The 25,487-nt window shown below is 35.9% G+C and overlaps 2 protein-coding genes across 5 annotated transcripts in view; one reads left to right on the top strand and one right to left on the bottom strand.

The window, feature by feature from the left end:
* The window catches only part of LOC796202 (gap junction epsilon-1 protein-like), a 5,719-nt gene extending 1,776 nt beyond the window's left edge, over positions 1-3,943 (bottom strand). Inside the window, exons 1-2 of one of the 2 annotated variants that reach the window (XM_021473060.3) lie at positions 3,766-3,943; positions 429-611 (exon numbers count right to left, since the gene is read on the bottom strand). In XM_021473060.3, coding sequence (XP_021328735.2) covers positions 429-611; positions 3,766-3,801 — 219 coding nt within the window. In that variant the 5' untranslated portion in view covers positions 3,802-3,943. Of the gene's footprint in view, positions 1-428; positions 612-3,271; positions 3,544-3,765 lie in introns of those variants that run through there. The other variant, XM_073928124.1, reaches the window with a different exon arrangement.
* On the top strand, positions 711-24,943 carry txlnbb (taxilin beta b). Of its 3 annotated transcripts, none has more exons than NM_001083553.2 (11): positions 711-761; positions 6,758-6,872; positions 10,463-10,672; positions 12,037-12,128; positions 12,410-12,580; positions 16,522-16,716; positions 17,057-17,176; positions 18,778-18,852; positions 18,931-19,023; positions 21,502-21,597; positions 24,353-24,943. In NM_001083553.2, exons 3-11 carry the CDS (start codon positions 10,477-10,479, stop codon positions 24,374-24,376), a joined length of 1,062 nt encoding a protein of 353 aa, NP_001077022.3. In that variant the 5' UTR covers positions 711-761; positions 6,758-6,872; positions 10,463-10,476; the 3' UTR covers positions 24,377-24,943. The 3 variants fall into 3 exon arrangements, with proteins under 3 accessions (NP_001077022.3, NP_001315097.1, XP_005158626.1); NM_001328168.1 differs by having other exon boundaries at positions 10,460-10,672; positions 24,367-24,943; XM_005158569.5 differs by lacking the exon at positions 711-761 and having other exon boundaries at positions 6,846-6,872; positions 24,367-24,943.
* Positions 24,944-25,487: the final 544 nt, after the last annotated feature.

Here is a 25,487-nt window from a genome sequence, read left to right as displayed (position 1 = left end):
TTTTATATTCAGTTTAATTATGCAATTTGCACTTTCTTTATTCATTCATTCATTCATTCATTTTCTTTTCAGTTTAGTCTCTTTCTTAATCGGGGGTCGCCACAGCAGAATGAACTGCCAACTTATCCAACACATGTTTTACACAGATAATGCCCTTTCAGCTGCAACCCAGCACTGGGAAACACCCAATAAACTCACATTCACACACATACTCACACACTACCAATTCACCTATAATTCATGTGCACCTGGAGGAAACCCCGAGAACATGCAAACTTCACTTATGCCAACTGACCCAGCCGAGACTCGAACCAGCGACCTTCCTGCTGTGAGACCACAGTGCTAACTACTACTGAGCCACCGTGTCGTCCTATTTATTTAAAATTTTTATCTATTGTTTTTAATTTTCAATGTTTAATCGGTCTGACCTGCGGTGTGACGGGCCTAAACTGGTTGTAGCAGAATAAGTTGATCTCCCTCCTATCCGGATCACAGCTGAAGTGAAGCGCTTCATTCCCGTAAACTGCAAATCCCAGAACCCCCAGAAAGAACATGCGCACTGAGCCGAAGAACAGCGTGTGGAACTGACCAATCACAGTCGGAGGCCGGAGCTGCACAAACACCAATTAAACAAGACGGCGTAAGAAACTGACACAAACGCCAATCAAACGAGACGGCGTCAAATACCAAACACCTGTAAGAGAAAACTTGAAGACAGAGAAGAAAAACCGCTACAGATTCGGTAACTTTACTCCAACACGGTAAGTTAGCAACAGTATCTGTAAACGTGTTTGAATATGTGTTAAATGTTATTTGAATGTATAAAAGAGTACAAAACTCAATAGTTTTCTCAAAATTAACTTGAAATACGTTGAAAACATCCGTTGAAAAGGCTGTGGCTAGTATGAATCCATTAAAAATAAAAATGATAAGAAATGAACTACTCATTTATTACATTATATATTGGGAAAATTCCAGAAACTGTTACAATTATCGAGAAATACTAATAAATAATAATATTTACTTTTGTTTTGTAGTACACAAGCCATGACTCGAAAATTGTTTCAGGTTGATCCTCCAACAAGGGCTCAATGGATAGGAATTGTAAAGGAAGTACATTATATTGACATTTAACCTAAGACTTGACTCAAAAAAGTGCAACAAGTATTGGCAAAAATGGCTGACTATGTCATTGTAAAACAATATGTAATCAAATGAATTGTGACTTAATTTTGTAACCCTTATGATGACCACTTAGTCCCTCCTTCCCCCTTTCTTCATCTTCTGTTTCTTTTTCCCAATTAACAGTAATTAATAAATATGACAATCTAATATTTACTCAATAAGGTGATTTTGTCAGGCCAGAAGCATTACCTGAAGAAAAACAACAGCAGGAGTTGTTATAGTTTTTGTTATTTCTGCTAATAAAAATGTTTTAATAACGCTATCCTTAACTTACTAATATTAAAACATAAAGAGAAGAAAACCCGCTGCAAATTCAATACGCCAATACAGTAATTTAGGTACAGTATACTTGTGTTAAACGTGTTTGAATGTATAATGAATGTTATTTGAAAACTCATTCATTAAAACTCAAATGTTCACTCAAAATTCTCTAGAAAAACATGGAAGGCTGTGGCTAGTATGAATTAATAAAAAATAAAACTTATAAGAATTGAACTACTCATTTATTGCAATAAACCTGAGGAAAATGGCATTGTTCCAACTATCGACAAATACTTAATTCAATAACTATTGTCAAGTAGTACATAAGCCAAAACTCAAAAAATGGTTTCGACAACACGTATTGGCAAAGAATGGACTGAGTATGTCATTGTAAACAATATCTGATAATGTGATCCAATGTTTTGCAATGTGACCTGATTTTGTAACCTCTTTGATGACCACTTACCCCCCCCCCTTTCCTTTTTTTCTTCTTCTGTTTCCTTTTTGTATATAAATGTAAGGAAATTACTTAATAAAAATGACAGTCTAATATTTACTCAATAAGGTGATTTTGTCAGGTCAGAAACATTACCTGAAGAAAAACAACAGCAAGCATTATTATAGTTAGTTATTCTTAGTAAGAAAGTTTTAATAACATTATCCTTACTAATATTAAAGCATAAATAAAGAGAAGAAACAATGCTACAAATTCGGTATGCCAATACAGTGTTAGGTACAGTGTTTGTAGACATGTTTACATGTATGAATGTAATTTGAATGTGTAAAAAAAATAATTCGTACAAATTCAAAAATTCAAATGTTCTCTTAAAATTCACTAGAAAATTTTTGAAAATATCTGTTGACAAGGCTGTGACTAGTAAGAATCCATTAAAATAAAAAATATTGCTTAAAATTCAATCTATAAGGTGATTTTGTCAGGTCAGAAACATTACCTAAAGAAAAACAATAGCAAGCGTGATTTAATATAGTTATTGTTAAGCTTAGTACTAAAATTTTTTTAATAACGTTATTCTTACTAATATTAAATTAAACCTAATTAAACCTTCTTGCTGTCAGGTGACAGCACTGCCTACTACGCGGCAGAAATATGAACAGTGTCCTGAGTCGTGGCTGGGCACCGCGGACAGCCACCGACTAGCTGCGCCGGTGTTTGTACCCTGATAGAAACCTATGTATAGAATTCTGTAAAGCTTTGCGTTGCGCGAAGCTGTGTGTTTCCCCTTTATTTGATTTGTATATTTGTTGTGCTTTGAGTTTAAGAAAACCTCATGATAAATACAATTGTTGTTGTTATTAATATTTATTATTATTATTATTGTTAGTAGTAGTAGTAGTATTATAAATATTACAAAATTGAATATCGAGAAACATAAAAGTGAGTATGTAATAAAATATAGTCTCTCAATATAATATAGGATCTCAATGGAAATCTCAAAAAATGTTTATGGAATAAAATATTCAAATAGTTCATTTTGTTTATTACTTTTTTATGAATTTAAACCTTAAATGACTGAAGAAATAATAAGTGAATGAACGTATAAAAGCAAAAGACAAAAAAATAAATAATTAATAATACTAATCATTTAAAAAATTCATATGTAATTACCACAGCTATTAAAAAAAGCAGCACACATTTTGTCTTCTACAACTCAAGTGCAACTCAGTGACACCGCTGATGATTAAGCTATATACTTTTTCTGGTTTTGTGTGTTCTAAGATGTTTTTTTACAATACAAGCCAATGTTAGTTTCTTCTTACTCTGTGTATATAAAAAAAGATAGCAACACACTTTCATCATACTTACACATCCCTCATAGAAGTTCTTGATGTAGTTTAAGGACATGATAATGTCTTTTTTTCCTTGCGTTCAATAACTCTGTAAGGTTCGGCCTTCATTTCAGACCTGATTTCCAGCTCAAACGCTGCAGTTCCTGTTGACCCGTCAACACATATTTCCCTTTCATCTTCTCTACTGTACCTTCATCCATTTACCCGCCATGTACACAAAAAAGACAACAAAAAGCAAAACACAAAAGGACTGGACATGTGCTCCACACATAATCCCCATCCAACTTCATCAGCAGAAAAAAAACAGGCCTTTGATGCGTGATCAGCTGACGAAAATACAACAATTGATAGGTATAAAGTCATATTAAAGAAACTAATGCTTTCTAAATATTTGTATAGTCACATGTTGCATCTGCATATCTATGCACAGTCATTTCTCCATGCAACAATTCATCGAAATGAACAAACCTTTAAATAAATATTGAATTTGATTATATTTAGTCAACTTACCAGCCTGAGCCCAAGCGGAGTGTTTGTCCTTCTCATTTAATCAGACATAAAGCAAAAGCTCACATATCAAAGCTGAGCAGAAGTGAAAACCAGCTGTCAACGTTCAGACATGTGGCTTTCACAGGCGATCCTGAGAGCCGGAGTGTGTTCCTACACTCTTTTCACACTGACATTAATGGAGGTTTGGTCAGAGTGTCTGCGCTGCTCACACTATATTTTTTAGCAAATGCATTTTTTAAAGAACCATTTGGATGTATATGTAGTTAAAGCCAGAATTATTGTCCCCCTGTTTAGTTTTTTCCTTAATTTCTGTTTAGCAGAGAGAAGAGTTTTTTTCAGCACATTTCTAAACATAATAAAGTAATTTTAATAAGTAATTTCTAATAACTGGCGAGGCAGTGGCGCAGTAGGTAGTGCTGTCGCCTCACAGCAAGAAGGTCGCTGGGTCGCTGGTTCGAACCTCGCTCAGTTGCCGTTTCTGTGAGGAGTTTGCATGTTCTCCCTGCCTTCGCGCGGGTTTCCTCCGGGTGCTCCGGTTTCCCCCACCGTCCAAAGACATGCGGTACAGGTGAATTGGGTAGGCTAAATTGTCCGTAGTGTGTGAATGTGAGTGTGGATGTTTCCCAGAGATGGGTTGTGGCTGAAAGGGCATCCGCTGCATAAAAACTTGCTGGATAAGTAGGCGGTTCATTCCGCTGTGGCGACCCCAGATTAATAAAGGGACTAAGCCAACAAGAAAATGAATGAATGAACGAATTTCTAATAACTGATTTATTTTATCTTTGCCATGATGACAGTAAATAATATTTTACTAGATGTTTTTTAAGACACTTCTATACAGCTTAAAGTGACATTTAAAGGCTTCACTAGGTTAATTAGGCAAGTTAGGGTAATTAGGCAAGTCATTGTATAACATGAACATGAATGAAGAACAATTTATAGTATTTTTATTTTCACCATCACCACTAATGAATGTTCTTTGAATTTAAGTTAGCATAGAAATGTATGTTGTTTGCTCTTTATTGGTGTCGCAATTCAAGTTTATCCACATTGCCACAAAAGCACATTGGTTCTTATTCATTGTGCTGTATAAATATAATACAGTTTAAAATATAATACAGTTTAAAGGGGGATTGTAATTGTATTTTCGATAGAAAACTGATTTTTAGTGATGGTTATAGTTTTTTTTTTTTAAAGCCACATCCCCCTGCAGCCCAAGAACGGTTACTCACTGAAGCTAAGCAGGGCTGAGCCTGGTCAGTACCTGGATGGGAGACCACATGGGAAAACTAGGTTGCTGTTGGAAGTGGTGTTAGAGAGGCCAGCAGGGGGCGCTCAACCTGTGGTCTGCATGAGTCCTAATGCCCCAGTAAAAGTGAAGGTGACACTACACTGTCAGTGGGCGCCGTCTTTTGGATGAGACGTTAAACCGAGGTTGTGACTCTCTGTGGTCATTAAAAATCCCATGGCACTTCTTGTAAAGAGTAGGGGTGTAACCCCAGTGTCCTGGCCAAAGTCTCTCTATCGGCCCCTACGATCATGGCCTCCTAATCATCCCCATCCACCGAATTGGCTCTATCACTGTCTCTCCACTCCACCAATAGCTGGTGTGTGATGAGCACACTGGCGCCGTTGTCCTGTGGCAGCCGTCGCATTATCCGAGTGGATGCTGCACACTAGTGGTGGTGTGGAGAGCCCCCCCACCCCCTCATCATTGCAAAGCGCTTTTGGGCCATATACTATAAATGCGCTATATAAATACACATTTCATTACATTACAGCTATGGAGCCCCATATTTTGGTCAAAGAGCCACATGTGGCTCAAGAGCCATAGGTTCTTGAACAGTATTCAAGTACAGAAATTGAACTGTCAAGTGTCATCATTGTTTAAATAATAATAATAATAATAATATACATTTAACAATATCTTTATCTTTTAATCTTATAAATCTATCTCTGCAGTGTGACTATTGGGGATACACACATTGCGATATCGATGCACATTAAAGTAATCTGGAATGGCAAAGAAACCGTTCATGCAGGACTCCCAGAATTCATCAAGATTCTTTGGATTCAACTTCAATGCCTCCTCCTTCATCCAACCCCAGACATGCTCAATAATGTTCGTGTTTGGTGACTGGGCTGGCCAATCCTGGAGCACCTTGACCTTCTTTGCTTTCAGGAACTTTGATGTGGAGGCTGAAGTATGAGAAGGAGCGCTATCCTGCTGGAAAATTGTCCCTCTCCTGTGGTTTGTAATGTAATGGGCAGCACAAATGTCTTGATACCTCAGGCTAGTGATGTTGCCATCCACTCTGCAGATCTCTCGCACGCCCCCATACTGAATGTAACCCCAAAAATCATGATTTTTTTCTTCACCAAACTTGACTGATTTATGCGAGAATCTTGGGTCCATGTTGGCTCCAGTAGGTCTCCTGCAGTATTTGTGATGATTGGGATGCAGTTCAACAGATGATTCATCAGAAAAATCGACCTTCTGACACTTTTCCAAATGATCAACTAGTAGTCAAATTATTATTTATTACTTTTACAACTGGGATCGACAACAAGACTTTTCAGGTAGTGAATATTGTTCAGCCCTAACACAAATACTGTATTTTATGTAAAAAAAAAAAAAAAAAACTTTTATTAATCTTTGCTCAGCACTAAATATAATGTGATGAAGTATGAATATGTATCAAAAAAATATGTACTCTGCCACACTTGTTGGAAAAGTTTGAAAATGAACCTGGAAAGTGTTTGGAAAAGGTGTAAAGGAGTCTTGTAAATGACAAACTGTATAAATGTGTAAATGTTGATCTGGATTTCCTGAGATTTACAATTCCATATCATTACTTATTCAAATTCTCAAACGTTTTTGATTGGCTTTAAAACATGTTTTGTCTTTGTTATTGGCATCTACAGATTTCACATCAGTCTATCAGCGTATAACAGAAGTGATGTTATAGATGATGTGTTTTGTGCTCTCCAGAAAGATGATTTGGCGGTCAGCATCGGTGTGCTCAGCTGTGATTATTTTGAGGTCTGTCCTCGTCCTGCAGCTGCTGTGTTTGACACTCACTGCTCACTCCTCACTGCTCCTGCTGGTAAGAGTCTACACTTTTTCTCTTTCTTAACCTTACCAAACATCTCACAGTTATATTTATTAAAGTCTTATATCTCTTGACTGAATGCTTGATTTTCATACTGAGTAACTTATTTATAGCGAGAGCGAGAGAACTTTTAGCATCTAAAGCATGTTTAGTGTAACTTAGCATGTTGTTGCACATGTTATTAGACTGGATTTCACTGTTAACATGTTGGAAATATCAGTACCTATACATTGAAATGCATAAAGGTTCAGTGTAGGTCATATTGGGTCGCTATGTGATATAAAAAATGCATTAATTTTATAAACTTTTTTTCTCTTTATATTATTTCTTCTACATTATATTATTTCAAACTACTAAAATATCAATAAAAGTCTCTTTGTTAAACTGTGGAGTTAAATTTTCAACATTAAATGTCGACAGAGCAGAAATCAACAGCTCATAATGCAATTAACAAGCATCAATAAAAAAAAACACTTTTTTAAGTTACAAAAGATGGAAACTGTTAATTAATTTTTAAAAATTCAGCGTTTGTATAAAAATATGTACTTTGCCACAGTTGCTGGCTGGAGAGATGTGAAAATGTGCCTGGAAAATGCGATTTTAATGTATTATTTGTAGACCTGGACGTAGGAAATATTAGTGCTGATACATTAATATGCATGAAGGTTTAGTGTAGGTCATATTAAAGCATTACTTGATATTGAAATATGCATTGATATATTTTTTTCATGCAATGCATTTTACTAGATATTTGGTGAACACTGTCATGCTTGAGGATAACAGACAAGTTGACCATATTGAGTGTGTCTTGAAATAGAGTTGAGGCCGTGAACAGGTGGCAGTGCTGCTGGTGAAGATATCAGAGAGACGCAGCAGCTAAATATAACCAGATGAACAGTCGCTCCGTCACAAACAACTGCAAACTGTAGTCTAATAAAGAGCAAATGCATTTAAAGAAGTTCCTCTGATCGGAATCTGAAAGCTAATGTGTCCAGTTTTAAATATACAACGCACAAATATATCTGTAAATTAGCAGTTTTTTTTTTGTATTTTGTGATCAATGCTTTTATTTTTCCCTGTTTATTTCTGCTTTTGAATTGCATTATGGGAGCTTGATCTTTCTTCCAACAACTTTTAAACTTGAAAAGCTTGACAAAAGTATCTATAAACATTTTTAATATTGTCTGGGTTGGTCTTTTATATTATACTACAGAAACGGTATAATAAACTGCCAGCGCATTTTCTAGTATTTTACAGACTTATTTGGCTCTATTATTTCTTATACATTATATTATTTCAAACTACTAAAATGTCAATAAAAGTCACTTTGTCGACTTCTGATGTTGAAAATTCAACTCTACAGTTTAGCAGAGATCAAAATCCCATAATGCAATACACTGTAAATGAACAGTAAACCTCACACAATACAGAAACTGATAATTAACCGATATCTTTTACAGTGTACAGTGATTCTGTTTGTGTTTTTACAGTTTTTTTTTTTTTTTTTTTTTTTTTTTTTTTTTTTTTTTTTTAGTTTTGGAGCCTCTGTTTTAACCCTCATAATGCATTAAAATCTGAATACTATTTTGACATTGCATTATGTGCTTTTAGCTGCAAAGAATTGCTGTTTTACAAAAACAAAACTATATTGTGTTTTAATCAGGAACATATATTTAGTACAGTTGACGATAAAATGATTAACCCTCCTGTGAAATTATTATTCATTATTCCAAAAATTGTCGTTTAGTGTTTTTTAAATGTCACTTTAAGCTGTATAGAACAGTCTTGAAAAATATCTAGTAAAATATTAATAACTGTCATCATGGCAAAGACAAAATAAATCAGTTATTAGAAATTACTTATTAAAACTATTATGATTAGAAATGTGTTGAAGAAAATCTGCTCCCCGTTAAACAGAAAGGGGGATTTATTATTTATATAAATAATAATAATAATAATAATAATAATAATTCACTAACATGCACATTAATGAAGTTGTAGAGCATTCATAATGGAGTGCGCTGATTGGTTCGAACCAAGCCATAATCATGAATGAATGCAACAAACTCAGAGACGTAATATGGGACACCTTGGTACAGACGTCCAGTTCACACGCTGAAATACATGCTATTATCTCATGGCTGTGACGCAGCTTCAAAAATTAGTTTCAAACCGGAAGAACGAATTTGTTTGAAGTAACGCAAAAACAACCAATTTTCAGTTTTTAGTCAGATAATTGTGTCCTAATGGTGTTTTTAGCAGTGTGGGACACATATACGACAAAAATGTGTTTTAGTGTTTCGTAACCCTTTAATATTATTGTTGTTTTCCACCATTTGATTTATATTTGATTATTATATATTTTTCTATTATATTAAAATAGGCCTGCAAGTATACAAAAGTAAGTAATGACATAATATGAACTTAAAAGTTCAAACAACAAAAAAATATTTGCAATACTTTCCTATATTAGTGCTTAATAATAAATACTTTTAAATTGGGGTTTTCTCTTAAAAAGAACTTTAGCTGACCATAGTGATATAATATCTTTATTATTCATGCCTCTAATATCCAAAATGGCTTATTGTGGTCTTCTTAGTCACAGAATGCTTGCATCCTTATTTTATTTATTGCATCAGATATATTGTCTAATAAATGCCAGCGCCAATATTTCATTGCTCCATATTATTACTGTCGTTTTCATGAAAGGGGCAAAGTAAACATTCATAAAAAGTTTGCTTTCTAATTGGTTTATTTAAGACTTACTGTAAAGCATAACCGAGTGTATTTACTTGAGATAAATACTCCGCAACGATGGATATTTTGATAACTGCTTGGGTAGGCTATTTAATTTGTTCGCACACTGTCTCGGTTTTTTTTAAGTGATGGAAGGATTGCGCAGATGCGCGGTGGTTACAGCTGGACTCAAACCGGTGCGCGCCTGCACAACCCTTTCATCACACAATATAACCGAGGCAGTGTGCGAACAAATCAAATAGCCTACACAAGCAGTTATCGAAATATCCCGAGACAGAGCTTTAGTTATGCGTCCATTCAGTAGGATTCCGCATATCCCAGCTTCTGTTACTACATGTACAAGTGTATCAATGATGAAAACTGTTTGAATTTTATTTTTTGTTCCACTATGAGCTTGTTTAGCCTACCATTGACTGGACGGTTCTCGCGGTAGTGCCGGAAAAGGGGAATGTCTTGGAAAATTAGGACATCTGATCACCCTTATGGGTGACTAAAACAGGGCTATTCAATATTATGATTGGGCAACAGCCACTCTGAGCCCTAGTTTAGCACTAGTTGTTTTTGAACAGCAGCGAACCGAAAGGAATACTTCATATTATTGATGAGAGAAAGCATAACGCAAAGAGGCATTTCCCACATCATAGCATGAATTAAAAGCTAATTAAGAGCCCCTCCTTCTTCACATCGCCCTTATGTTACTCCGGCCCTGCTCGTGACATCAATATTGTGTATTTTCATTATTGCGATATATTAACATGTTGATGAACTCCTATTTTCTACATGAGTCTGAAGATTGTGTTGTTGGATCTCTCCTATCTGGATAGCAGAATCGCCCCTCAGGATGGAGATGGAGACCTGTGCTCAATCTGCAAACGGAGAAATGACGGAGGATCTGTCTCAGCAGCTACAGGAGATCATCAACACATACCAGCTGAACGAACAGAAGCACGAAACCGAGGAGGACGAGATGGAGGAGGAAGAGGAGGAGCCGAAGAGCAGAGAGCAGAAGATGGAGAAAAAGATGCTGAAAGGCCTCGGTGAGACACAAACACACTGAACATTAGTGACCAGGGTGCGAATGGGGCATGTGCACATGGACTTTTAATTTTCAGTCAGCCAGCCCAAGCGTTTCCAAAGAATCGTCACTCTATTACAAAATTGCCACTTTGCTACTGACGGCGCTTGCGTTTACACAGCATTTCATCTTGTTTTAAGCTTTAACAGCTTAATGAATGCTCTAATCCAGTGGTTCTTAAACTGTGGTACATGTACCACTAGTGGTGCGCGGGCTTCCTTCTAGTGGTACGTGGAGGAATCAAATATGTCATTTATACATGCTACATATATTTCTAAATGTATCAAAAATGATTTATATATGAATATGATGACATATAGCCTATATTTCTAAGGTCCAGGCAACATTTCCAGGTGTTGATGAATTGGCTACTATATGTTAATACATTAAAGTACAGAAGTTTTTTTTTTATATTTAGTTTTTTTTATTTATTTTTTTAGAACAGTAACCTTTCATTTTTAACTTTTAAAAGCATATTTTAATTTAAACGTTGACTTATTGATTGTTTGTTTGTTTGTTTGTTTGTTTTTACCAATAAGCACAGTACAGTGTTAATGTTCAAACTTTTTATAATGTTTAAAGTGGCTGACAATAACAAAAATTTTTTTAAATAGGAATTAATCTGTCTTTTTTTTAACTGTGCTGTGCTGTAGCTGCTTCATCAGACCTACTACGCTACTCTATTTCAGTACTGCATTATCGTGGTACTTGGAGAGTCAATTGTTTTCTGAGGTGGTACTTGATGAAAAAAGTTTGAGAGCCACTGCTTTAATCTATTAACTCATTGTATTTTAATTACATTACAAAATCGATGTTGAGACCTTATGAAATTGCGCGTCACTGTCAAGGACTACGTAACCTGGAGGACTATGTGCACCCAATGGTTCAAACATTATATGCTGAAGGCGGTGGCATGTGGCATCAGGATGAAAATGCACCAATACACACAGCAAGACTGGTAACAGAGTGGTTTGATGAACATGAAAGTGAAGTTAAACATCTTCCATGGCCTGCACAGTCACCCGAATTAAATATTATTAAGCCACTTTGGGGCGTTTTTGAGGAGCAAGTTAGAAACGTTTTCCTACAGCAGTATCACATACAGAAATGACCTGGCCACTATTCTGCAAGCTTAAAATCCCACTGACCACTGTGCAGTACTTGTATCTGTCATTCTACTCCATACTAATGAATTATTGTGCTCTTAAACCAGGCATTTCAGCTTCATCGCCTAACCCCTAAACATATAGCCTGAAAGTTAAGTTAAATTGATGCATTTGTCTTCCACTTCATGCATGTAAAAGTGAACTCTGTCTGTGATCTCAGGGAAGGAAGCAATGCTGTTGATGCAGAGTCTGAACAAACTGGGGACGCCTGAGAAGAAACTGGACACTCTCATTAAAAAACATGCTGAACTGGTGAGTACAGGCATCATTCTACCTTTGCATTTAGATAATGTATGTGTATATATACATACATTATTTATATATATATATATATATATATATATATATATATATATATATATATATATATATATATATATATATATATATATATATATAAAATATATTAATATATAAAATATATGAATAAGCTGGAACTCAAACCAGCGACCTTCTTGCTGTGAGGCGACACTGTTAACCACTGAGCCACTGTGCCGCCCCATGATCATGAGTCATGTGTGTTCTGTGTGCAGCTGGAGGAGCACCGCTCAGACCAGAAACAGCTGAAGATGCTGCAGAAGAAGTTTCTCCAGGTGCTTAAGGAGAAAGATCAGCTTCAGGGTGAACACAGCCGAGCCGTTCTGGCCCGCAGCAAACTGGAGAGCCTGTGCCGAGAGCTGCAGAGACACAACAAGACCCTGAAGGTGAAAACAACACCACAATGCCAGCACTGAAAAAAAAACACCTGTTAGCACCTGTATACACCAGGTTTTTCTGATCGGATAGGAGCTGTTTATACCTGCTCAGTTTATTTCTGATTGGATAGCTGTCTGATTTGTGAAAACCTGCTATATGGATATAAATCTATATGCAAATTTAACTAGGTTATGTCGACTAAAGCATCAGCATGCATTACTGCATTAGATTTAATTTACATTATTATTTACAGAAACATAAGCTACATACAGAGGGGAATGGAGCGGTTGACATTACATTGAACCAGATTTGGTAAAAAAAAAAACAATACAAATATAAAAATAAAACTTAAAAGAAAATCTGAAAGATGAGTTCTGTGTAATAACAATGATATGAGAAATTGCTGAACTACTGAAATGTATTTAATACTTAATATAAAAGGCTTTTTTAATGATGGCTGCTTAAAGGCACCTCTCATATGGAGAATGAAGTCACATGCATTGCTCAGGTGTGAGTTTCTCACAGACTTCAACAGAGTGTAAACATCTTGATGCTTCTGTGGGTCTCGTCTATCAAATCTGATCTTCAATATGTATTTTCTTTTGGATTTGAGCCAGGGGAATGGCTGGGCCATTCTACAGCTTGATTTTCTTTCTCTGAAAGCATTAGAGCAGTGGTGGGCAAACTTTTTAGACCCAAGGCCCACATCAAGTTTTGCAAACCAATCCTTCAAAAAATAACTTTTATTTATATTGGCTGTGAACATGTAATATCGGACAGAAACATGTTACATTAACACAAAACAGATTTTTCAAATAGTTATTATTGAGTCAAATTAACAAGTCAAATGAATTTGTACTGCTATTTATATTTACTTATCAATTATCATAAAACAATACAATAATCCCTTATAAAATATAATAATAATTATAATAACAATGTAACAATTTTTCAGTGGAGAAGAGAAAACATATTGTCTGAAAAATCTCATAACACATTAAAAATTGTTTTTAAGTTTACTATTCAGTCAAATTTACAATAATCTAATTTACACTGCTATTAAATGTGTTAAAAAAATGACACATTTAACCAGCAATTATTATGTAATTTGAGTCAAATTCACAACAATCTCATTTGAGCTTGTATTAATATGCTCATATCAATCATTCTAAAGCTATGAGATAAAACGGGAGAAGAATCTTAGTCTTTGTTATTCCAAGTCATGTTATTATGAGTGTGTTAATGTGAACAATGAGCTTGAAAATAAAGTTATGTTAATATCAACAGTAACACTCTCGCAAAATACCTAAGTGATTCAGTTCTTGCCTAACGACATTAAAAAAGTGCACCACTTTCTTTTTTCAAGTTTGGAACGTAAATGCGCGTTCGGTGTGATCGGCCTCTTAGGTTGTGGTCTTTAAAAACAGCAGTACATTTTTGCCATATTAGACCTACCGCTTTCTGTACGATTTTGTTGAAGAAGTATTTTGTTGTCTTAAAAACACGACAGTCAGAGTCAAACTGTTTTTTGCCTGACTCATTTTCAGTCATTAACTGTCGAATGCATTATAATAGCAGAGAGTGTGTTCAAATTCTACTGGTTGCATTAACTGTATCGCGTGCAATACTGTCATCAAATGGCATTCACATGTATTGCATCATTAGTTTACTAATTCTAAAACCCAACCGTTACTCAAAGGCAGCATTTTTAAAGCTCTCTCTCAGGCCGGATGAAAGTGTTCTGCGGGTCGTAGTTTGCCCACTTCTGCATTAGAGAGTTTCCTTGGCTGTGTTTTGGATGCTGGACTGTAGATGTAGATGTTGGACTAAAGCAGCTAATATTCATTTACACTGAGGAAGGGCAGAGGGTTGCTAAAGAACTTAGAAATTTCAGCTGCTGTCTGGGCTTTCACTGCCTTTATACACCTTCCTTCATGTGTTTAATGCTTTTTCTTCTCTTCACTTTTAGAAATATGTTTTCTGAGAAAAATGGTGATGTGTTCAATATTTATTTTCCCCGCCATATGTTATTTTACATTCAAATTATTCTACAAAGTTAAATTATTTAATTAAATTATTTAATATATATGTATACACAGTTGAAGTCAAAAATTTTCACCCTCCTGTGAATTTTCTTTTCTTTTCAAAATTCCCAAAATGATGCTTGACAGAGCAATGAATTTTTCACAGTATTTCCTATAATTTTTTTTGTACAAGAGAAAGTCTTTTTTTTTTTTTTTTTTTTTGCTAGAATAAAAGCAGTTTTGAATTTTTAAACCGTTTTAAGGTCAATATTTTTAGCCCCTTAAGCAATATATATTTTTTAGATTGTCTACAGAACAAACCACTGTTAAAAAATGACTTGCCTAATTAGCCTAATTAAGTCTTTAAATGTCACTTTTAAGCTAAATTCTAGTATCTTGAAATAGATCTAGTAAAATGTTATGTACTAGGGCTGTACAATATATCGTTTCAGCATCGGCATCACGATGTGTGAATCTGCAATAGTCACTTTGTAGAATCAGCAATGGCAAGTTGGGATTATAAGTAATCATCATAGTTCAGAACGTGATTTGTGGGGTCCTTTGTAAAAGTTTACCCTACAATAGAATGGGTTATAAAGCAATATAAACCAAAACCTCTACACCATAACTTTTCAATCCAGATGGATGGGGCAACCATTACTGCATCCAAAATGGTGAAAAGCCTTGGGGTAACAATTGATGACCAACTAAACTTCTCTGACCACATTTCTAGAACTGCTCGATCGTGCAGATTCGCACTCTATAACATCAGAAAGATCCGACCCTTCTTATCTGAACATGCAGCTCAACTCCTTGTTCAAGCTCTTGTTCTCTCCAAACTGGATTACTGCATTTCTCTACTAGCTGGGCTTCCAGCTAACTCTATCAAGCCTCTTCAACTGCTCCAAAATGCAGCAGCATGAGTGGTCTTCAATGAACCTAAACGAGCACATGTCACTCCGCTGCTCATCCGTTTGCACTGGCTGCCAGTTGTTGCTCGCATCAAATTCAAAGCTCTGATGTTTGCCTACAAAGCGACTTCTGGCCTTGCTCCTCCTTATCTGCTTTCACTTCTGCAGATCTATGTGCCCTCCAGAAACTTGCGTTCTGTGAACGAACGTTGCCTCGTGGTTCCATCCCAAAGAGGGGAGAAATCACTTTCGAGCTCAATCTGCCCAGTTGGTGGAATGAACTCCCTAACTGCATCAGAACAGCAGAGTCACTCGCTACTTTCAAGAAACGACTAAAAACTCAACTATTTAGTCTCCACTTCACTTCCTAATCTGCAATTGCCTCTCTGGATATCACACTAACTGTACCCAAAAAAAAAAAATTACTAATACTTTCCTTAGACTTTACAGACCTGAAACTTGCCTACAGCACTTATTCATTGTTGCTCTTAGTTGTGTAAGTTGCTTCCTTGTCCTCATTTGTAAGTCGCTTTGGATAAAAGCATCTGCTAAATGACTAAATGTAAATGTAAAATAAATTGTATTTATTTATTTATACAAAAGACTATACACTCTACAGTGCTATTTTATTCAAAGAATATCATTGAATTTCTGTACCTCAATACTGTTAGATTCCACAGAAAACCATCTAATTGAATTATATTGCATTTCATGCAGATGCTTGTCTACAAAGCACTCCAAATCATTGTAAAGTTATGAAATTATTCAGAATAGAGTTCTAAGTTATTTTGTGAAATTATATTCATCTAGCAATATATTGCAGACAAACTAAATACCATGGCAAAAATAAAATAAATCAGTTATTGGAAATGAGTTGTTAAAACTATTGTTTTGAAATGTGTTAAAAAAACTCCTTTCTGTTAAATAGAACTTGTATACAGGGAAAATATACAGGGGAACTAATAATTCAGGAGGGCTAATAATTCTGACTTCTTAGTTTCTTTATTTGTGCAGGAGGAGACTCTGCAGCGGTGTCGTGAAGACGATCTGAAGAGGAAGGAAATCACCACACATTTCCAGAGCACACTGAGCGACATCCAGTCCCAGATCGAGGAGCACAGCAGCCGAAACAACAAACTCTGTCAGGAGAACAGCGAGCTGGCTGAGAAACTCAAAGACCTCATTTCCAAATATGACCAGCGGGAGGCGGTATGACTACACTACAGGAGAACACTGTTACTTATTGAGATACTATTATAGTTTTATATATTTTATTGGCCATGATAAATATATATTAGTTTATCATATGTAAATGTATAAAATATATTTTATATTATTGATGCTTTAATTAATATTTTATTTAACTTTTAGTTGTACTTATAGTTTCAACTAAATAAAAATAAGAAATGTTGCTTATATTTAATATGTTTTACATTAATATAATTAATATATTAATAAAAATAAAAATAATTTCAGAAATGTATTTATTTATGTTTACCTAAGTCCATCCACCCTTACAATTAAAATAAAATTGCATTTCTGTTTGCAGAATCTTGAGAAAGTGTTCAAGCACAGAGACCTGCAGCAGAAATTACTGGAGACGAAACTGGCACAGGTCAACATGATCCTCAAAGAGTCTGAGGAGAAACACAAGCTGGAGAAAGAACATGTGAGTAAAACATCTCTAAAATCCCTAAAACACTTTACTAGTACCGGGTTGGACCCTTTTTGCCTTCAGAACTGCCTTAATCCTTCGATTCAACAAGGTACTGGAAATATTCCTTAGTGATTTTGGCCCATCTTGACATAATAGCATCACGCAGTTGCTGCAGATTTGTCGGCTGCACATTCATGATGCCAATCCCCCATTCCACCTCATCCCAAAGGTGTTCTATTGATTTGATATCTGGTGACTGTGGAGACCATTTGAGTACAGTGAACTCATTGTCATGTTCAAGAAACTAGTCTGAGATGATTCACGCTTTGACATGGTGCGTTATCCTGCTGGAAGTAGCCATCAGAAGATGTGGTTAAAAAGGGATGGACATGGTCAGCAACAATACTCAGGTAGGCTGTGGCGTTGACACGATGCTCAATTGGTACTAATGGGCCCAAAGTGTGCCAAGAAAATATGCCCCACACCATTACACCACCATCATCAGCCTAAAGCATTGATGCAAGGCAAGATGGATCCATGCTTTCATGTTGTTGATGCCAAATTCTGACCCTACCATCCAAATGTCGCAGCAGAAATCGAGACTCATCAGACCAGGCAACGTTTTTCCAATCTTCTATTGTCCAATTTTGGTGAGCCTGTGAGAATTAACCTCAGTGTCCTGTTCTTAGCTGTCTGGAGTGGCACCCGGTGTGGTCTTCTGCTGCTGTAGCCCATCCGCCTCAAGGTTGGATGTGTTGTGTATTCAGAGATGCTCTTCTGCAGACCTCGGTTGTAGTGAGTGCCTATTTGAGTTACTGCTGCTTTCTATCAGCTGTAACCAGTCTGGCCATTCTCCTCTGACCTCAGGCATCAACAAGGCTTTTGCTCCCACAGAACTGCCACTCACTGAATATTTTCTCTTTTTCATACCATTCTCTGTAAACCCTAGAGATGGTTGTGTGTGAAAATCCCAGTAGATCAACAGTTTCTGAAATACTCAGACCAGCCCGTCTGGCACCAACAACCATGCCACGTTCAAAGTCAATTAAATCACCTTTCTTCTCCATTCTGATGCTCAGTTTGAACTGTAGCAGATCGTCTTGACCATGTCTACATGCCTAAATGCATTGAGTTGCTGCCATGTGATTGGCTGATTAGAAATTTGCGTTAACGAGCAGTTAAACAGGTGTACCTAATAAAGTGGCCGGTAATGTAATAATACACGCAGTGCATAATGAAAACTGAATTGTTTCTTAATGAACATTGATCCTAGAATGCATACCTGCCAACCCAAAAAACTACTACAAGTGAGTTAGTGGTAAATCGCTTGACTGCACGGCACGTTTATCCCCAAGTTATTACCTTCTTGCTCTTAAGTAAAACAAATAATTCATTCATTCATTCATTTTATTTTTGGCTTGGTCCCTTTATTAATCGGGGTCGCTACAGCGGAATGGACCGCCAACTTATCCAGCATATGTTTTACGCAGTGGATGCCCTTCCAGCTGCAACCCAAGACTGAGAAATAAAACACATAATATCTGTATTATTTATTGTTGTTTTGTTGTACTGGCCTGTATTAATTACAACTTCTGGCCTGTATTAATCCCTAGTTACTGAAGCAAGCCGCGGAGGCCAAACTGCACGTTAAACTTCTGAAAGAGCAAGAGGTTGACATGAAGGCTCAGGTAAAGTTACGTCAGATATTTCAGTTTTTTTCTCAAATCATATCTGTTCATAGATTAACCTACATTTTTTTCTGTCAGCTTGCTGTATATTCCGAGAAGTTTGATGAACTACAAGGATCGGTGTCTAAGAGTAATGGTGTTTATGCCAGCTTCAAACAGGACATGGACAAGGTGTGTATCCACAGCACATTACAGGTTATTCTTTTAGAGGTTAAAAGGGTCATTAATATACAGTTGAAGTCAGAATTATTAGCCCCCCTGAATTATTCGCCCCCCTGTTTATTTTTTCTTCAATTTCTATTTAACGAAGAGAACAATTTTTCAGCACATTACTAATCATAATAGTTTTAATAGCTCATCTCTAATAACTGATTTATTTTTTCTTTGCCATGATGTCAGTAAATAATATTTGACTAGATATTTTTCAAGACACTACTATACAGCTTAAAGTGACATTTAAAGGCTTAACTAGGTTAATTAGGTCAACTAGGCAGGTTAGGGGAATTAGGCAAGTTATTGTTTATCAGTGGTTTGTTTTGTAGACTATCGAAAAAAATATAGCATAAAGGGGCTAATAATATTGACCTTTAAAATGGCTTTTAACATTTTTACATTTCAATTCCAATTTTTAATTTTCTACCCAAAATAAAACAAATAAGCGTTTCTACAGGAGAAAAAATATTATCAGACATACAGTGAAAATTCCCTTGCTCTGTTAAACATCATTTTGGAAATATTTAATATCAACTGTATTTAAAATGTAATTAAAATGTATTAATATTATTGATTATTTTCTACATTTTTCAGATCACATCTAACATGTAGAACTTTAAGGTTATTTTGGTTGTTAGTTTTGATCTAAACTAAAAGAAAAAAGGAAATGAACAAACCAAAGCAGTAAAATTACAAATTTGTCATTTGACGAAGTGAAAAAAAGTGAATAATAATCATAAAATAGACAAAATGTAAAACTGAAATAAAAATGTATACGCAAGTAAACTTCAATCATTTTTTAGTAATTAAAGAAGATGATTAAATAATTAAAGCATTTTTATTTCAGTATAACACAAATACAATAAGGCAAAATTTGACTGACAACTTTCCCCTACATTTACGGAAAAAAGTACAAATAATAATCAAGTCATTCATTAATTTTTCTTCGGCTTAGTCCCTTTATTCTTCAGAGGTCGCCACAGCAGAATGAACCGCCAACTTATCCAGCACATGTTTTACACAGCGGATACCCAGCACTGGGAAAGATCCATACACACTCATTCACACACACTCATAAATTCACTCATTTTCTTTTTGGCTCAGTCCCTTTGTTAATCTGAGGTCACCACAGCGGAATGAACCGCCAACTTATCCAGCATATGTTTTACGCAGCGAATGCCCTTCCAGCTGCAACCCATCATAGGAAAACATCGACACACATTCACACTTGCACTACAGACAATTTAGCTTACTCAATTCACCTTTACCACTTGTGGAGGAAACTGGAGCACCCGGAAGAAATCCACACAAACACGGGGAGAACATGCAAACTGCACACAGAAATATCAACTGGCCCAGCCAAGACTTGAACCAGCTATCTTCTTGCTGTCAGGTAATCGTGCTACCCGCTGCGCCACCATGTCGCCCCATAATCAAATCAATAAGATAATAATAAAAGTAAAAAATTTAAACATGGAATAGACACACAAATAAAAATATTATACATTTTAATTATTAAAAGTAATAGAAGATTATTAAAGTCTTCTTCTAAAATGACAAAAGCATGCTTTAAAAAATGCTGGGTTGTTTTAACCTAAATCTGGGTATAATATTTACAAACGCAAAAAATTGGATTAAATTTGGGCTATCAGTTTAATTTAAATAATAATCAAGCATATGTATGTACTATTTTACCCAAATTTGGATTAAAATAACCCAGCATCTTTCAAGTGCACATTAATAATTAGACAAATTTCAAGTCAAGTTTAGGTTGAGGGATTACAATAACAAACTAAATTATTTGACAACCAAAATTCAACTTTAATAATCTAAGAAAAAGACATAACAAAATGACTAAATAAACTAATAGTAAAATGAAAACATGCAAATTAAAAGTCATTTTAAAATATGAATAGAATTATGCTAATACACAAATTAATGCTGCATGATATCGGGAAAAATCTAACACTGCCATTTTGTTTTGTTATTTTGCGATATACATTGCGATATGAATACAGTTTCACCAGATAACTTGAATGTCTATTAGGAAATCATTTAAGATAGATTGGGATGATTTTTTTGGGCAGTGCATCTGCATAAAATATAATCAATCACAGATGAATACAATAAGATACAAATAAAATTGTCTAAGTTTTTAAATAATTTAATAAAATTTATTTTTATTAAAGTTACAGACGAAACTGACTGAATTTCTTTTGCCTTAATGCTTTTAAAATCCTCATACGTACAACCACAGGCCTCAAAAACACATGCAATTGATAAATTATAATCCAGACTCATTTTTGCATATCCTGGTATGTTTTTATTGGAAATGATTACATTGCGATTTCGATATATTGTACAGCCCTAATACAAATACTAATAAAATCACAGTTAGGTGAGATGTGTTTGGTAAGATGTCGATTTGTTTTTCAGATGGGGAAGAAGATGAAAAAGTTGGAGAAAGAGGCATCGGCCTGGAAATCCCGCTTTGATGGCTGTAATAAAGCCCTGGTTGATATGGTTGCTGATGTAAGTTGCTCTATTAATGCATTCATATACATTTGAAGACAAAATTATTAACCCTCCTGTAGGGCTGCAACTAAGGATTATTTTAATAATCAATTAATATGTCGATTATTTTTTGATTAATCGATGAATCTGATTTTAAAAAGCATAATTTCCAACCGTTTATTCAAAAAAAGCTCATCCCTGATTCGCTGTAATAATAATAATAATAATAAGAAGAAGAAGAAGAAGAAGAAGAAGAAAAATAAGAAAATAAAAAACTATGTAGTTTTGTCCTGTTTAAAATCCAAATATCTAAGTATTTTTAAATCAAGATGCATACTAGACGCATGAAATAGCATAAGAAATTGTCTTGTTTTCTGAAAAAAAAAACACCTCAAAATTTTGTAATTCTTTGCTTAAAACAAGTCAAATTATTTGTGAATTGGGTAAGAAAAATTATCTTAATGAGATATAATCACAAACAGAAGTTTTGCCAGTTCACATAAACGTGCAAGTGATCGTTATCTATAATGTGAGATGGGCGTCATGATGTTTACTTGCCGCCGCACGTTTGCCTCATTCATAAAAGCAGAACACGCAGGCTTCAGCATGTAAATTCACCAGTTACTCCTCAAATACTGTACATGCAAATAAGTGGCTGGTGAACTTGCGCCCCATTCATACGGGGCTTCAGCGTCAACGCTTGACTGAAGGCGTGTCTGGAGTTGGGGCTACCGCAATCGTCATAGCAGCGTCAGCCAATAAAATTCAGCCAGCAATAGGCCACTGTCTAGCTGGTTTATTTGCATTCAGCGATCTGATTGGCTGACGCTTCCGTCCACAATGCGGTTCGGCAACGCCTGACGTCTCCCATTCAAAGTGAATGGGAAGTGTTGATGCTGACGCCCCGAGTGAACGGACATCGGCAAATTATATTTAAATGGATTGTTAGACTTCCTTGTGTGTTTTACCAGCTCTTAGAAATGTTTTGTTTTACTAGTACTTGTGTGTATTTACATGTCTAAAACATAAATTAAGCATTAGGTGGTTCAAACGGTGCATAATTGTGATATCACATGGCTTTCTCAGCAGGGTTAAGTCGGTTTTGTTTTTGTAAAAAAAAAAAAAAGCACTTTTCTGACGGTCCCTTACTGAGAGCTCTGCTCAGCGCTAACTCTCTCTGGCTCAGCAATAGACACCGTGCCAAAACTCAGTTTGAGTCGCCGCTCTAAAGGTAAACGAGTTAACGCTAACTTGTCCTGCTTGCCAAGCTGGATAACGAGTAAAACATCAGCACCAGGGACTTAACATTCCTCACTTCAAAACGGAACAAAAGTAGGATTCTGTAGAGATTTACCCTGCTGTTGAACTCCCTTCCTGCTCCTCTGTCTATGAGGCGCTGAACTCTGTATCAGTGCGCGAGAGAGACTGTGTTTACTCCGCTCCGCGCTGAACTAAAGTGTTCTTTAATAATCAAACGTCTCCGTGTCGCGCGATACAACGATTCGGTTATGAAATTCGTTGTCAACGCTTTTAGTAATAGATTTTTATAGATTTAATCGATAAGTTGTTGCAGCCCTACCCTCCAGTGAATGTTTTAAAATAATTTTTCTAATCTTTAGGACATCCTATTAAATTTAAAGTTTTTTTTTTTTTCAAATCAGGACATAATAAATACTATATGGCCAGATGAACAACATCACATGACATCAACATAACAGTGTGTTCTTATTTATTTCACAAAAGTAAAGCTAGAAATGCAATGGGTGAAAAACTTATGATTCAGATCCTGTAGACCATAGGTCTCAAAATCAACTCCAGGAGGGCCGCAGCTCTGCACAGTTTTGCACCAACCCCAATCAAACACATCTGGTCCAACTAATCAAGGTGGTCAAGACTACTCTTGAACACCTTGATTAGTTGGTTCAGGTGTGTTTGATTAGGGTTGGTGCAAAACTGTGCAGAGCTGCGGCCCTCCAGGAGTCTGCCCTTAAGGCATTCCATGTGATCAGAAATTAAGAAAAGTCGTTTCGAGGGGCAGGAAAGGTTATGATATTTGATAAAAGATTATGAGGGAAAATGAATTTGTACAAAATAATGTACATAAACTGCACAGATACATCGTTTATTACAAGCACTGCTGTATAAACATAAGAGGAGCAAAATTTTTATTTCATTATTATTGTAATGCTATATGTCAGGGGTGGCCAACCCTGTTCCTGGAGAGAACTGTTCCTGTTTGATATGGGTAGCAACTGAAATCTGCAGGATGGTGGCTCTCCAGGAACAGGGTTGGCCACCCCTGCTATATGTTGTTCATCTGAGGTTCTATTTCCCAAATTTAAAGGGATAGTTAACCCCAAAAATTAAAATATGCTTATTATTTGCTCACTCTCAAGTAGTTTTAAACTCTTTTTCTGTATTCTGCAAAATTCTAAAGATATTCTGAAGAAACGAGCTGAAAACCCTTAACCATAGGAAAAACAAATACTACAGAAGTCAGTGGTTTCCAGCTTTCTTCAAAATATCTTCATGTTTGTTCAACAGAAAAATACTCAGACAGGATTGAAACAACTAAAGGCAGAGTAAATGATAACAGCATTTAAATTACCCCTTTAAGACAACCCAAAGATCATATCACATTTCATGCCCTGATACGGAAAAAAAAATCTAAATTTCATCGAATGCCCAAACTTTTTTAACATAAACTTCATTTTAAAGAGTGTAAACAAATGCCTAAACAATTCAGTCAGTGAAAGTCTTTAAGATCTTCAAGATGTTCCTATGCAGAAAACCCTGAAGGAGAAGGAGTTTGAACTCTTCACCCTGAAGACCCAGAAGCTGGAGAATCTCTGCCGAGCTCTTCAGGACGAAAGAAAAACCCTGATTCAGAAGCTCCAACAACCTGACACCGAAAACACAGCCTCTCCTCCATCCATAAATACTGAGAAACCTACAGAGAAAGCAGCAGAAACTAAAGAGGAAGCCGCAGAAACTAAAGATCAAGCAGCGTCCATAACAGAAGCGGTCAGTAAAGAAGCAAACCCATCATCTGAACAAGTCAGCGATCCTCCATCAGAAACAACACTGTTAAACAAAGAGCTGAAGAGCCTGAAGGATGAGAAAGCTCGTCTGCTGGAGCTAGCAGAAGTTTTTAGCATCCGACGCCATCTTCCGCCGCAAGCTTATGAAGACCCAAGTAGCTGTTTGGAAGAGGAAAAACAGGTGGATATGGAGGAGACGGGATCTCTCACAGATACACTGTCTGAGGAACACCAGGAGCTCAGAGACAAAGACATGCTGTCGGTGGATTAGACAGACTTGCAGTGTGAGAACAGACAGAAATAAAAACATTTATACAACTTAATTATGCTTTCTGGTGAATGTTTGACACTTTGACTCCACAGATTCACAAAGCCTTGCACATTTGGACGTCATATTAGATTAGATTAGATTCAACTTTGTCATCATTACACATGTACAAGTACAAGTCAACAAAATGCAGTTTAAATCAAGGAGTGCAATTCTAGAAAAACTATGGGTGATATTTACAGATGGATGAACTATTCAGGTTGTTTTAAAGAGACCATATTATGCATTAAATAGCGTCATATTTTGGTTTTGGAGGTCTCCAATAACATGCTGATATGCATGCAAGGTCAAAAACACTGTCATTGTCCTATAATATGCAATTATTTTTACCTTTTTATCGCAAACTACTCCCATATGATTCATTCAGTGATTTCATTTGTTCCCAAATGTGTTCCTTTAACAAACGGGCGACGAATCCCCCGTTGTAAGCATGTAGATTGCTGAAGCACTCGTCAGATAAATGGCGGGAACACAGCACAAGTCTGGGGCTATAATGCTGAGGTATTTTTGCAAGGTAAACATCAGCCAGTGACTCTTCA

The sequence above is a fragment of the Danio rerio genome, chromosome 17, assembly GCF_049306965.1.
Source record: "Danio rerio strain Tuebingen ecotype United States chromosome 17, GRCz12tu, whole genome shotgun sequence".
Taxonomy (NCBI): domain Eukaryota; kingdom Metazoa; phylum Chordata; class Actinopteri; order Cypriniformes; family Danionidae; genus Danio; species Danio rerio.
The sequence above is the reverse complement of the archived record's forward strand: the minus strand, read 5'-3'. Positions and strand labels throughout refer to the sequence as shown.

Excerpts from the sequence above, each read along its gene's own strand:
- txlnbb (NM_001328168.1), top strand. The coding sequence starts at position 10,477 with ATGGAGATGGAGACCTGTGCTCAATCTGCAAACGGAGAAATGACGGAG. Across the intron at positions 12,129-12,409 it reads TTAAAAAACATGCTGAACTG|CTGGAGGAGCACCGCTCAGA; the intron begins GTGAGTACAGGC and ends TTCTGTGTGCAG. Across the intron at positions 18,853-18,930 it reads AGGTTGACATGAAGGCTCAG|CTTGCTGTATATTCCGAGAA; the intron begins GTAAAGTTACGT and ends TTTTTCTGTCAG.